Consider the following 14,276-nt stretch of genomic DNA (forward strand, 5'->3'; position numbering starts at 1 on the left):
CAGAGAAGTCTAGGATCCAAGGATGCTGGGTGGCAGTGAGACAGAAACCTCCTTTGATGTGTGTGTATCTTCATGACAAGTTTGTAATCACTTTAGTGCCCAGGCTCAGGATTTCCTGATATGACGTTACAGGCACAAAACAAAGGAAGGCAACAGGTTCCAAGGAAGGGCTCTTCTGCAGAAATGCACCTGTGAGCCCACAGGTAGCAGATGTGTCCAACAGAGGGCCCACCCCGCGGCCACACGAGACTCGGCTTCTGAAGAACAGGGCTGGTGTTCATGGATCTCCTCACATGAAGACCAACTTCAAATTTTGTCAAAACTAGAGAAAACAAAGTTAGAGTGAATTCAAACTGAGCACGCTGACTTCCAATTCTACTCTTACATGCCTGCCATTGCTGGCTCTGCACAGAGAATGCAGGCAGAATAAGAAAGATCCCACTGCTCCTCCTCCTGGGTGGATGGAAGCTTGGGATATTCTGAAGAACAGGACTTCCACTCTCACTTCATCTTTCTAAGGGATTCAGAGTAAGCCCTTGACCTTTTAGATGCTTATCTGGTGGGTTGCTCCCTCAGCTACACACTGACTCGGCTCCAAGAATTAAAGGAAAAAAGGAATCAAGCTCCTAAAAATCAAGATGGGGGTCAAGTTTTTTGTTATAGGTACTGCAAATCTGCCAGGCAACATATAACCTGCCAAAAGTCAAAAACATGGAAGCTCCTGGGGAGTACAAACAGCATGCTATGTAACAGGAATTTTTCTTTAACCCTTTACTGGGAGGAGCGGGGAGGGATGACTCAACATTTCCCCACCCTGCTGTGATGGGTGTTTTATTACAGTGAGTTTGCACCCACAGTAAGGCAGCAAACCGCTCTCTTTAAAGAGGATCACTGCTCAGACACAGGCATGGACAGGAGGCTGCAATGACATGCTCTGTGTGGGTATGGAGAGCTGACTGCATGTCACCAAGAGAGACGTACAGACACCTGCATGGGCCAGACAGATGCTCACAGGAGGGTGACGGATGGGAGAAGCGTGGAGGGTGACTCTCCAAGACGAGCTGTCTGAAGAGGGGGTCCACCATTAACCTGTCAAGGTCAGGGCCTCTCTTCTTGCTCTGCTGCCAATCCAACCTCAGTGTGAGATGCAAGTCTGTTAACACTTCCAGTTTCAATGCTCTTGATCCACAATCCAGCAAGTGCAGAGCCTCATCTCAGGGACCCAACCATCTCTAATTTCCATGAGCCAGTAACACACAGCCCCAGACCACGGTATGGTCACCTGCTCTGTAAACTATTGCTGACAGTCTAAGAGCTTGGCTATAAGCATGTCAGGCACTGACAGCATGCATGGGTAGCAAATTCCTTTTCATCACCATCATATATGGTCCCAGGGGACTACATATCCCCTAGTGGAGCCTGCAAAATGCCCTCTTGAGCAGTCTGATCCTTTCCTGATCCGAAGTGACTGAAGATTACATTAGATCCCTTCAATGGCGGTGCACCTGACACTGGAAACAAAAACCAGGTTTCCCAGCCATTCCTTTCATTTGGTATTTCAAGAAGAGAGGGTAGCGATTTTCTGACTTTGTTAGTGCTAACAAGGCAAAAATTCCAAATAGCAAACAAATTCAAGTGTAAGATTAGAGGCTAGATCTCCTCTTGGACAAACCAGAAATACAGAGGTGAAATGATTTTACTGGGACCGTGTTGGAAAACTTGAATTCCAGGGAGGTCAGAGAACATTTACAAGCCTTTGGGCTTCTTTATCCCTTTATCTCTTTAAGACTCCTTGGTCTTTAGCATGTTCAAAGATATTACAGTGGGATAAATGAGTGGTACAGTCAGCCTTGGCTTAGAAAACCTAAAAACTGACGGGAAAGGACTAAGCCTTCCTGAGTCATGGTTTCCTCACACATAATGCACATGGCCCCAGGGTTTACCTGTGTCTTAGGTAGAGTCTCCCGGGAAGAAAGAGAGAAGAAACCTTTGCAGTGTGAGCTTCGGATACAGAACACTCCAGCACCAAGCACCAGTCATGTCCCTAGCTTGTCTTTTGAGATCATTGCATAGTTAGTTCCAATTATTTTTCAGGGCTAAAGAGGGCAGCTCCAGGACTAGGCAGCTCGGGGTCTAAATGTTACCAAGGGAGCTGCTGGCTGCGCAATCTGTGCTCTGATATCTATCTGCAGGGGAGTGTGTTCAATGAATGCCATGCAAAGCAAGCATGAGGGCCATCAGACAAGGTGCACAGGGAGGAGTTCCATTCCATGGCAGGGCTGGAAGATCTCAGGAGGCAACACGGTGGATCAGAGCTCTACACACACGCCTGGATGAAATCCTCCTTACCCTGCTTAATGGCTGTTACCTCTGGAAGCCCACACCCTCTCTCTGAATCCAAATCTTTATTGGTAAAGTGGGGATGGCCACATCTAAAACTGATGACACCACCCTATGGCAGAAAGCAAAGGAGAACTGAAGGGCCTCTTGATGAAGGTGAGAGAGGAGAGTGAAAAAGCTGGCTTAAAACTCAACATTCAAAACACTAAGATCATGGCATCTGATTCCATCACTTCATGACAAAGAGGTGAGGAAAAAATGGAAACAGTGACAGACTTTATTTTCTTGGGCTCCAAAATCACTGTGGACAGTGACTGTAGCCATAAAATTAAAGACACTTTAATAATAAAAGACGCTTGCTCCTTGGAAGAAAAGCTATGACAAACCTAGACAGCATATTAAAAGGCACAGATTTCATTTCACTGACAAAGGTCCATCTAGTCAAAGCTATGGTTTTTCCAGTAGGTCCTGTACAGGTGTGAGAGCTGGACCATAAAGAAGGCTGAGTGCAGAAGAATTGATACTTTCGAACCGTGGCGCTGGAGAAGACTTAAGAGTTCCTTGGACAGCAAGGAGATCAAACCAGTCAACCCTAAAGGAAATCCACCCTACAGTTTTCAAAAACTGTTACTGAACTCGAGTTCTAAGATCCCTTTGTTTTAGGTTCTAAATTCCTACTAGCAGAACAAAAATTTCTGATTATATAATTTTACAACTTTAAAGATGTGTGTGTATCTTTACTACAACCTTTCCTTACATATTACTAGATAAACAGTGACATCAAAATAACTGACCTGTCAATATATGAGTCTCAGGAAAGAGAGTTTTGCTTGTAACTACATGAGCCTCATTATCAAGGAAACCTCTGTCCCATCTGGAGAACTGGGCTCGATGCCTTGTTGTTGTTGAGTCGCTCAGGCGTGTCCACCTCTTGGCGGCCCTATGGACTGCAGCACGCCAGGCTCCCCTGTCCTTCACTATCTCCCTACGTTTGCTCAAACTCATGTCCATTGAGTCGGTGATGCTATCTAACCACCTCATCCTCTGTCGTCCCCTGCTCCTCTTGCCCTCAATCTTTCCCAGCATCGGGGTCTTTCCCAATGAGTGTAATCATTTCCCAATGAGTGTGATCATGTAATGATCACACAGATGAGAGAAGCTTCTGGTGGCGCATATTTAATGAGAGCAGCTAAGATGAAGATTGACAGGTGCCTGACTTCCCAACTCAGTTTTCAGCAGCAGCACAATATTGTTTTTTTAGAAGATTTAAACAAACAAATTTCTTTCATTTCCAATCACGAATCGACAGATCAACAAGGAATTAGCTGAAGAAGAAAGTGCCAGCACAAAGACACAGCTTCATTTGAAAATAAGACAAAAGTGTAAGAGCTGAGAAATAATGATGGCTTCAACTTTTGTGTGACATTTCTCTACAGTAGCTGCATTTTAAAGCAAATTCAAAGCGAGTCCGACACAAATGAAAATCCAGATGCTCCTCCGAGCACACCCAGCCTGTTCGGCTGCTCTCTTTTATGCCTGTCTGCTTGCATTCATTTCAAGTCATCTCAATCCTAAGAAACAGAGCAATTTGGGCCTTGGGAGAGATGATGGGAGTAGCTCAGTGCATAGATCCTCTCTCCCTGCAGCTCTGATGTCTTTTCATGGCTATATAGGACATCTCATTAAAAACCCCAAATAAAAAACAAAATCAAAACAGACCGCACTGCTCTGGGGGAGAGATTTTAAGTGGGCCTTCCAGACCTTTCCTCCCTTGCTACCCTTGTTACTGAAGCTCTGATACTGCCAGGAGAATGACAATGACATCAGGGGACCCAGAGACCAGGAAAGTTTCTGAACTTACTTGGGGTAGCTGTGGACCCAAAGCCCCCGCTGGCCGAGCTGAACGGGTTTTTGTTGGCTGCATCCTGGCTGGGTTTTCCTCCGAGGCCGCTGAAGAATCCTCCCCCTCTTCCAGCGTTTCCAGACCCAAACACGCTGCCGCTGGAAGAGGACGACTGCTGGAAGACAAAAGGGACAGGAAGCCGGGAGGATGAGAGGCCACGTAAGAGGGCAGGCCCCGGCCAGAGAGCAGGCGCTCGCAGCTGTGCAGACGGGACGAGCGAGGGAGCGCTGGTCAGTGCCGGTGCAGGCGTCCCAACGACCAGAGAGGAAGCCCAACTCTGGATGGGAAGGCTCCCTACAATCACACGCTCTCAGTTATTCTACACTGCCAGTTCTCTGGAAACATCACTCGTGGTAGGTAGGAGCCCGAACAGTTCACCTGCCCTGCTTCCTGGGGCAGGGAAACCCAACCCTTGGGAGCTCCCCAAATGTGAAGGTTTAAATACATTTCTAGGTTATGATGGGCAACACTTATTTTCATTCATCCTGTGTTTGGCTGAACTCATCAGCAACCGACTATCAGTGATTTACACTGTCTTTTCTCCCAATTTGTGCTCTTTTATTTCATGATGACTTTCCCAGTGCTGCAGAAATAAGCTTAAATTAGCTCTATTGTTGAAATGATGACCACAGCTGAATTCTGTCCAAATCTGCAAATCTCACACTCTGAGGGTGCTGCTAATGTAGGGCGCATGCTGACACAAAGCTGGATCCAGCACATGTACTTCTGTTGAGGAACTGGTTCTTTAAGGAAGACGGGTGGTACAGGAACCTAACAGGAGCCCCCTTCTAGGGGTGGGCAGGTGGAGAGGTGCCAAAGCCCCTCTTCTGTAAGATGGGAAAGTAAACTGCTCACCTCCAAACACTGAGTGACATAAATCAGCTAGAAATGTAGTGCCCTTTAGAAAAGTGCCTCAAATGTAGCTGATATGCTCAGAAATGGCTGTTGGTATTTTAACAACCAACCAACGACTGAGCACTTGCTCTGTGCTAGGCACTTTTCTAAGGGCTTTACGAGTAATTATTTAATCCCCCAAAGAAGTCAAACCTCTAGCGGGCGGTCGCTGAGACATGCTCCCAGCATGCCCCTGCTCTGGGGGATGCAGTCCCTGCCCTCAGTCTGAACTGCCCAAGACTGGACCGCAGGACAGGTCCACCAACGTGCTGCTCCCGTGACCCGCGCTCACACAGCAGCTAGAACACTTGAAAACAGCAGTCCAGTCACTCCACTCTTCTTACAAACTCTGAAAAGAAACTACATGCTTTGGTCCCGCCCATCTCTCAGCATCACCCTTTATCCCCCGCCTTCTTTTGTGCCTGGAACAGGACAGGCTCATTTTTACCTGAGGGCGACCTACTTAAGGTACTTGCTTGTCTCTCCCCGCCGCCCCTTTAAACTTCTTCAAAAACAACAGAAACTGTTTACTACACCCATTTAATGACGACTGGTTTTTAAAACTTGGAATGAAATCCAATTATAAGAGCACAGGCTTTGATAACTAGTGAACTGACTTCCAAAGGAACGAAGACATGACAAATATGCATGTGTGCGGAAAACAGAAAATACCAGGTTTCTCAGCTGACTTCCATGAATCCAGCTGAAACAGGAAAATTGCCAATAGATAGACCTTTTTTTGCCCTACGGAAAAAAAAAAAAAAAAAAAAACCCACAACAAAAAGCCCCACAAACCCCAGCAACTTCAGATGGTTCACTCTATTTTAAAAAATATGATTAAAAAAAAAATGGCTATCTGTAGAAATGAGTAACTCCAGTACTTTGGCCACCTCATGCGAAGAGCTGACTCATTGGAAAAGACTGATGCTGGGAGGGATTGGGGGCAGGAGGAGAAGGGGACGACAGAGGATGAGATGGCTGGATGGCATCACTGACTCGATGGACGTGAGTCTGAGTGAACTCCAGGAGTTGGTGATGGACAGGGAGGCCTGGTGTGCTGCTATTCACGGGGTCGCAAACAGTCAGATACGACTGAGCGACTGAACTGAACTGAACTGTAGAAATGAGTAGAAGTGGGTAACACTTCACTGAAGTGAATGTGAATTGAGAGTTAAACTACATCCTCAGAAGTGGGTTAGAATAGCCCATTCATTTTAATTACAGTCAATAGTTTTAAGAACTTTAAATTATGGAAGACCTCGCAAGTCCATATGGAGGGGCACAATGAAGCCACGTCCTCACCACCTAGCTTCACCCATGACTCACAGCCAGCTGAGCATCACCCATAGCCCCATGTTCTGCCCCTGATCCTCGATCAGTATGAAGCAGACATCTTATCATTCCATCCATCGTGTAAAGCTCCAAAACAGAAACCGTAACAAACTTACCACATCCAAAAAACTAACAGTACATTTACATCATTAAAGAGGGAGTCAGTGTTCAAGATTCAGAATTTAAAAATTGCCAAAAACCCTGAGAATCTCATCCGGCCTCCAGACCTAAGCACCATTTCACAGGAAGGGACAGAGGAGCAAGTTACTCAGAAGCTACACCACAGGGATGTAATCAGAACAGGAGTGTGGCGATCTTAACAGGACCAACAGCCTGCTGTGTTCAACAGCTGTATTCTGAGGAAAAAGAAAAGAAGGACAGACATGGAAGGGCAATCAGAGACCCTGAAGACACCTATCAACCAAGTCTCAGTGAATGAACCTGACTTGATCCTAAATCAAAGAAACAAATGTAAAAAGAGATATTTATGAGACTTTCTCAGAAAGGCATTTCCCGACTATGGGACCTAAATAAGCTTCCCTGAACACTACCACATCATCTTGTTCTCTTCATAGGACTCTTTTTGCTTTTTTTTTTTTTTGGCCACGCCACACGGCATGTGGGATCTTAGTTCCCCGACCAGGGACTGAACCCGCACCCTCCGCATAGGAAGCGTGGAGTCTTAACCACTGGACTACCAGAGAAGTTCCTCTCCTCGTAGTGCTTAAAATTACCTGAAATTAAACTGTCTTAAAGACTGATCCCCCCACTTCCCATCAAAGGTAAGCTCTATGGACACAGCCACTTTTGTCTTTCTTACTCATTACTGAATTCCTGCATGAATGTTAATTTTCCAAGCCCTGGTTCTCTATTGCCATTTTAACAACACTAAATCTTTCAATCCATAAATACAGGATGTCCTTCCATTTATTTTGATCATTTTTCATTTCTTGAAATAATGTTTTCGCGTATTCAGAGTATGTTTTGTGCTTCTGTCTATTTCTGAGTATTTTACTCCTTTTTATGATACTGGAAATAGAATTGTTTTCTTAATTTCAACTTCATTTTTGGATGTGTGTTGCAAATGTATATAAATACAATTAAAATCTTATACACTGACCTTGCATCCTACAAACTTGCTGGACTCATTTATTACTTCTAGTAGTCCTCTAGTGGATTCCTTTGGGATTTCTATATATATGATATTATCTGAACATATATAGTTTTACTTCTTCCTTTCCACTCTGGATACTTCTTTCATCTTCTTGCCTAACTGACCTGGCTAGAACCAACATATGCTTCTGAGGTCCATCCACGTGGCTGCAGGCCTTGTCCTTCCCTTTTTACGGTTGAGTAGTATTCCACTGCGTGAGGATGACAGGGTCTACTATTCTCCTCATGATGAACATCTGGGCTATCACAAAGCTGCTAGGAACATTCTGATACCAGTCTGCCTGTGAACATATATTTTCATTTCCTTTGGGTACACACCTAGAAGTGCTAACCATAAAAATTAGTGTATATTTAACTTACTGAGAAATTGCCAAATGGTTTTCCAAAGTGATCCCACCATTTTGCATTCCCACCAGCAGTGCATTAAGAGATCAAGTTGCTCTACATCTTGTCCATGTTTGGTCTTGCTGGTTCTTCAGTTCAGTTCAGTCACTCAGTCGTGTCCCACTCTTTGCGACCCCATGAACCACAGCACGCCAGGCCTCCCTGTCCATCACCAACTCCCAGTCCACCCAAACCCATGTCCGTTGAGTCAGTGATGTCATCCAACCGTCTTATCCTCTGTCGTCCCTTTCTCCTCCCCCCTTCAATCTTTCCCAGCATCAGGATCTTTTCAAATGAGTCAGCTCTTCGCATCAGGTGGCCAAAGTATTGGAGTTTCAGCTTCAACATCAGTCCTTCCAATGAACACCCAGGACTGATCTCCTTTAGGATGGACTGGTTGGATCTCCTTGCAGTCCAAGGGACGCTCAAGAGTCTACTCCGACACCACAGTTCAAAAGCCTCAATTCTTTGGCACTCAGCTTTCTTTATAGTCCAAGTCTCACATCCATACATGACCACTGGAAAAACTATAGCCTTGACTAGACGGACCTTTGTTGGCAAAGTAGTGTCTCTGCTTCTTAATATGCTGTCTAGGTTGGTCATAACTTTTCTTTCCAGGAGTAAGCATCTTTTAATTTTATGGCTGCAATCACCATCTGCAGTGATTTTGGAGCCCCCAAAAATAAAGTCAGCCACTGTTTCCACTGTTTCCCCATCTATTTGCCATGAAGTGATGGGACCGGATGCCATGATCTTAGTTTTCTGAATGTTGAGTTTGAAGCCAGCTTTTTCACTCTCCTCTTTAACTTTCATCAAGAGGCTCTTTAGTTCTTCACTTTCTGCCATAAGGGTGGTATCACCTGCATATCTGAGGTTACTGATATTTCTCCTGGCTGGTTCTTAAGTTTCAGTAATTCTACAGATATGACATAGGCTGCAGCCATGAAATTCAAAGACTGCTCCTTGGAAGGAAAGCTATGATAAACCTAGGGAGAATATTAAAGAGCAGAGACATCACCTTGCTGACAAAGGTCCATATAGTCAAAGCTATGGTTTTTCCAGTAGTCATGTATGGATGTGGGAGTTGGACCATAAAGAAGGCTGAACACCAAAAAATTGGTGCTTTTGTATTGTGGTGCTGGAGAAGGCTCTTGAGAGTCCCTTGGACAACAAGGAGATCAAACCAGTCAATCCTAAAGGAATTCAACCCCGAATACTCACTGGAAGGACTGATGATGAAGCTGAAGCTTCAATACTTCGGCCACCTGATGCTAAGAGTCGATTCACTGGAAAAGACCCCAATACTGGGAAAGAGTAAGGGAAAAAGGAGAAGGGGTTGTAGAGGATGAGGTGGCTGGATAGCACCACTGACTCAATGGACATGAGTTTGAGCAAATTCCAGGAGACAGTGAAGGACAGGGAAGCCTGCCGTGCTGCAGTCCACGGGGTCACAAAGAGTCGGATACATCTTAGTGACTAAACACCAACAAACTTTTCAGTTTCTTCTTTTATGGTTCATGTTCTGAAAAATCTCTGTCTTTCTAATGGTTTCTTCACAATGACATTACTGACATTCTTGGCCACATCATTCTTTGGAGGGCTACAGAATGTCCAGCAGCATCCCTGGCTAGATGGCTACAGTAGCATCCCCACTCATGAAGCTCAAACAAGTTTCCAGACACTGTGATTGTGAAATTCCTTTAGGGGTGGAAACAGACACCAGTTGAGCAGCACTGATTTACTCCAGGGTAGCAAACTTTTTTTTTTTGCTTTTTTGCTATGGTTGTCATATATTTAATGCCTTGTTATTAACTGCACAATATTTCTCTTTATGTCATCAGTCTTTTTTTCTTTAGCTGCTTTAAAAGTTCTTTTTGTATTTGGTTTTCAGAAGTTTAACTAAATGTGTTCAAGGGTGGTTTTCTGATATTTACTCTGTTTCAGAGTCACAGAGTTTATTGCATTTGTGGGTTCCAGTTTTTCAACAAATAAGAAAAAGCTTGGCCATTGTCTCTTCAAAAAATGTTCTCCTCTCCCATTCTGTCTCCTCTCCTTCGGGACTCTTGATGACACCTCGCTGAATTGCCGTACACTGTTGCACAGGTTACGGATGTTCTGTCCAATCTTTTTTTCCGTCTCCCTAAGCTTCAGTTTAGGTAATTTCTACTGACATGTTTTCAAGTTCATTGTTCTCCTGTAGTATTCCCTCTGCTGTTAAACGAATCATTTTCTATTTTGGATACTGTATTGAAACTTCAGACACGGATTGACTGTTTTCGTAATTCCCATTTCTCTGCTCAGATTCCTTATTCAACCATTCTTTTATTTTCCTGTAAATACCTGAGCACAATAGTTATTATACCTGCTTGTTCCAATGCGTGGGTCATCTGAAGGTTATTATTATTTTTTTGATGATTTCTAAAATATGACTGCAGGTCCCCCTTTTTGTTTTACCTCTTCATACATTACAAAATTTTTTTGTTAGGTACAGCAGACTTACCATAGAAGAACAGTGTTGTGGTGACTGAGGACTGCTAATAATTTCCCCAGAGAGTGAGAGACCACTCTTTCATCTCTGTCCTAAAGTGAGCAGCTAATGGTTCACAGATTTAGAATGAACTCAGCCCTGGTAAGCCCAGCACTGCCTTTGCTTAGGGTTTGGGTTATTTGTTGTATATGTGCTGGAGCCTGGAGCCAGGAGGCAGCTGAGTTGCAGTGTCATCCTTGGGTTAAACAGTTCTGGGAGCAGGAGGACGCAAGACTGCAAGTTCTTTCTGCTTTACTTGCTTACTCTTAGCAAAGGGTGGGAGGGGTGAATAGAGCAGTTTTACATTGAACCTGCAAGTCTTTCAGACTCCAGTCTTTTTTAAAGTAACTTTATTGGGATACAATGCACGTACCACACAACTCACTGATTTAAAGTATAAAATTCCATGGTTATGGTATATTACATCTAATTTTAAAAAACTGAGGTAAAATATATACGACATAAAACTTACCATTTTAATCATTTTCTCATATACAGCCGAATGGCATTAATTATGTTCACAATGTTATGCAACAATTAATACTATGTCCAAAATTCTTTCATCACATGACCGAAATTCTATAACCAGTAACTCACTCTCTGGTCCCGCCTTCCCCCAGCCCCTGGGAGACTCTGATCTACTTTCCAGCTCTATGGATTTACCTATTCTAAATATTTCATATAAGTGGAACCATATAATAGTTGTCCTTTTATCTATGGTTTATTTTACTTAACATAATGTATTCACAATTTATCTATCTGTGATGTGACATGAAGAACAACTTCATTCATTTTGAAGACTGAATAATATTCCACTGTATGAATATACCATATTTGGCTATCCAATCATCTACTGATGAACACTGAGCTGTTTCCATCTTTTGGCCATTGTGAATAATGCTGCAATGAGCGTTGGGGAACATGTGTCTGAGCACCATTTCTGGCTCATATGACAGAGTTGGACGATAAAGAAAGCTGAGCGCCAAAGAATTGATGTTTTTGAACTGTGGTGTTGGAGAAGACTCTTGAGAGTCCCTTGCACAGCAAGGAGATCAGTCCTGAGTGTTCACTAGAAGGACTGATGTTGAAACTGAAATTCCAATATTTTGGCCACCTGATGCGAAGAACTGACTCATCTGAAAAGACCCTGATGCTGGGAAAGATTGAGGGCAGGAGGAGAAGGGGACGACAGAGGATGAGATGGATGTATGGCATCACTGACTCGATGGACGTGAGTCTGAGTGAACTCCGGGAGTTGGTGATGGACAGGGAGGCCTGGCGTGCTGCAGTCCATGGGGTTGCAAAGAGTTGGACACGACTGAGTGACTGAACTGAACTGATGACAGTTCTGTGTTTGGCTTTTTGAGGAACCTGTTTTCCATAACTGCTGTGCCATTTTCTGTTTCAGCCAGAAGTACATGAAGGTTCCAGTCTCTTCATATCTTTGTCAATGCATGTTATTCTTTGGTTTGCTTTTAAATTATAGTCTTCCTAGTGAATGTGGAGTGGTGTCTCATTGTGGTTTTGGTCCTCATTTTCCTAACGCTTCTAATACTATTGATTACCTTTCGTGTTTATTGGTCACGTGTTTGCCCTCATCGTTGCCAAGACTGTCCTCTGGCTTCTTATCCAGCCAGTATACTTCCTTCGGCAAGGCCTGTCTTCCACTTTTCGAAACCCAGTCCTGACAGTTACTCCCAAAGGCTGCTGTACCATCAAGCTCACCTACACCTAACTCCCCTCTCTAGAAATCAATTCAACAGGCTCTCTGCCATGCCTTGATAGGCCATGTGACAGATTATATTTTCCAAAGATGGTCACAGTAATATTTCCAGACCTAAATGCTCTTCTAGAGCAAGAGGTGAAGTTTAGTCCTCTCCCCTTGAGCTTGGTGGGACTCTGTGACAGCCTTAAATAAGAAGATGCAGTATAAATGATGCTTGCAACTTCTGAGGATAGCTTCTGTATGGCTCCCTTTTTCTTGGAATAGTCTTCCTTGGAATCCAGCCACCATGTTGTAAGGAAGCCCAGGTCACATACAGAAGCCACATATAGATGCCATGAGTTCCAGTTAAGGTGGGAAATAACCACCAAGCCAACCTCTAGAGAATGCTACTACATTTGGGGGTAATTTGTTAAACAGCACTAGATAATTCTAACACTCGTAAAACCAGTGTGATAGTCATACTAACTGGATTTTTCTTGGTTATGAAGAAAATGAAGTTCTATATCCTGGCCAGAATCTACCTTGTATCCTTAAATTCTTCTGAGAATACCCCTACGACCTGAAAATTCATTCATTTTTACAACACTCATCTTGTGCTACCCATAGTCTGAAGCACTGGGGATACAGTAATGACTATAACAGATAAGGCCCCTGCCATGATAGGAAAAAAAAAAACAAAAACCCACTGATTTGAATTTCCAGCCTTTCCAATGGCAAACCTAATTTCTGTGAAAGAAGAACATGAAGTGGTGGTGGGGTGGGGGAGTAACCATTATGGAGTTTATCACAGTATAGGCTTTAAATCTCTTGGCTCAAAGTATGCCTGTGAGAGAGAGAAAAAACTAAGGCCTGTGAAAGTCACCCATGCAGCTCTAATGTGTTCATTTTCACAGCCATATTTCACAATGTAGTAACATTCTATTACAGGATAATCTAAGTTTATCTGCCCAATGGTATATCCATAACCATTTGAGTTGCTTCCAGTCTGTAGTTTTTATTACACTGTATCCCAGTGCACAGATGAGTTTCTCTACAGAACAAACTAGGAGTGGAACTGCAGGGCTTTACCCGATCATGCCAGACTATTTTCCAAGGTGATTGTGCCAACATACCACCGACTAAGAGTGTATGTAAGCTCTGCTGCTTTGCACGCTCGCTGGCATTTGGTATTGCTGGGCTTTAAAACGTGTGCTGTCTTCCAGGAGGGTAGCTCTTTGAGGTTTTTGTTTCTGTTACTAATTCAGTTGAATATACTTGTGGTCCTCTGGCTATCCTTTTTCAAAAAATATTTTATTTCTTTTTCTATATTGTGGTAAAATGTATATAAAACTTCCCATTTTAAGCTTCCCCTCCACTATGTGTCCAGGGCATGCACCAGGCATGGGCACAGGCCAAACGCCAAGCTCAGATAAACAAGGATTTGCTCTGTCCCTGGCTCGTATGAGACAGGCACCACCAACCAGGTAGGGTGCACCATTTTAAGCATTTTACCTGTATGATTCAGGCATTAAGTACATTCCACAAAATTGTGTAACTAACACTATCCTTTTTTAAGAAGTCTCTCATCCATTTTCTATTGAGTTCACAAATCTTGTGTGTTCAGTTCAGTTCAGTCGCTCAGTAGTGTCCGACTCTTTGCAACCCCATGAATCACAGCACGCCAGGCCTCCCTATCCATCACCAACTCCCGGAGTTCACTCAAACTCATGTCCATCGAGTCGGTGATGCCATCCAACCATCTCATCCTCTGTCGTCCCCTTCTCCTCCTGCCCCCAATCCCTCCCAGCATCAGAGTCTTTTCCAATGAGTCAACTCTTCACATGAGGTGGCCAGAGTATTGGAGTTTCAGCTTTAGCATCAGTCCTTCCAATGAGCACCCAGGACTGATTTCCTTTAGAATGGACTGGCTGGATCTCCTTGCAGTCCAAGGGACTCTCAAGAGTCTTCTCCAGCACCACAGTTCAAAAACATCAATTCTTCGGCGCTCAGCTTTCTTC

The 14,276-nt window shown here is 43.9% G+C and overlaps 1 protein-coding gene across 2 annotated transcripts in view; it reads right to left on the reverse strand.

Annotated features, from left to right (window-relative positions):
- The window catches only part of NUP214 (nucleoporin 214kDa), an 89,921-nt gene that overhangs the window by 9,385 nt on the left and 66,260 nt on the right, over positions 1 to 14,276 (reverse strand). Inside the window, exon 31 of one of the 2 annotated variants that reach the window (XM_010856794.1) lies at positions 4,202 to 4,355. In XM_010856794.1, coding sequence (XP_010855096.1) covers positions 4,202 to 4,355 — 154 coding nt within the window. Of the gene's footprint in view, positions 1 to 4,201; positions 4,359 to 14,276 lie in introns of both variants that reach the window. The other variant, XM_010856792.1, reaches the window with a different exon arrangement.

This window comes from Bison bison, unplaced genomic scaffold, assembly GCF_000754665.1.
Source record: "Bison bison bison isolate TAMUID 2011002044 unplaced genomic scaffold, Bison_UMD1.0 scf7180017864375, whole genome shotgun sequence".
In the NCBI taxonomy this organism is placed as follows: domain Eukaryota; kingdom Metazoa; phylum Chordata; class Mammalia; order Artiodactyla; family Bovidae; genus Bison; species Bison bison.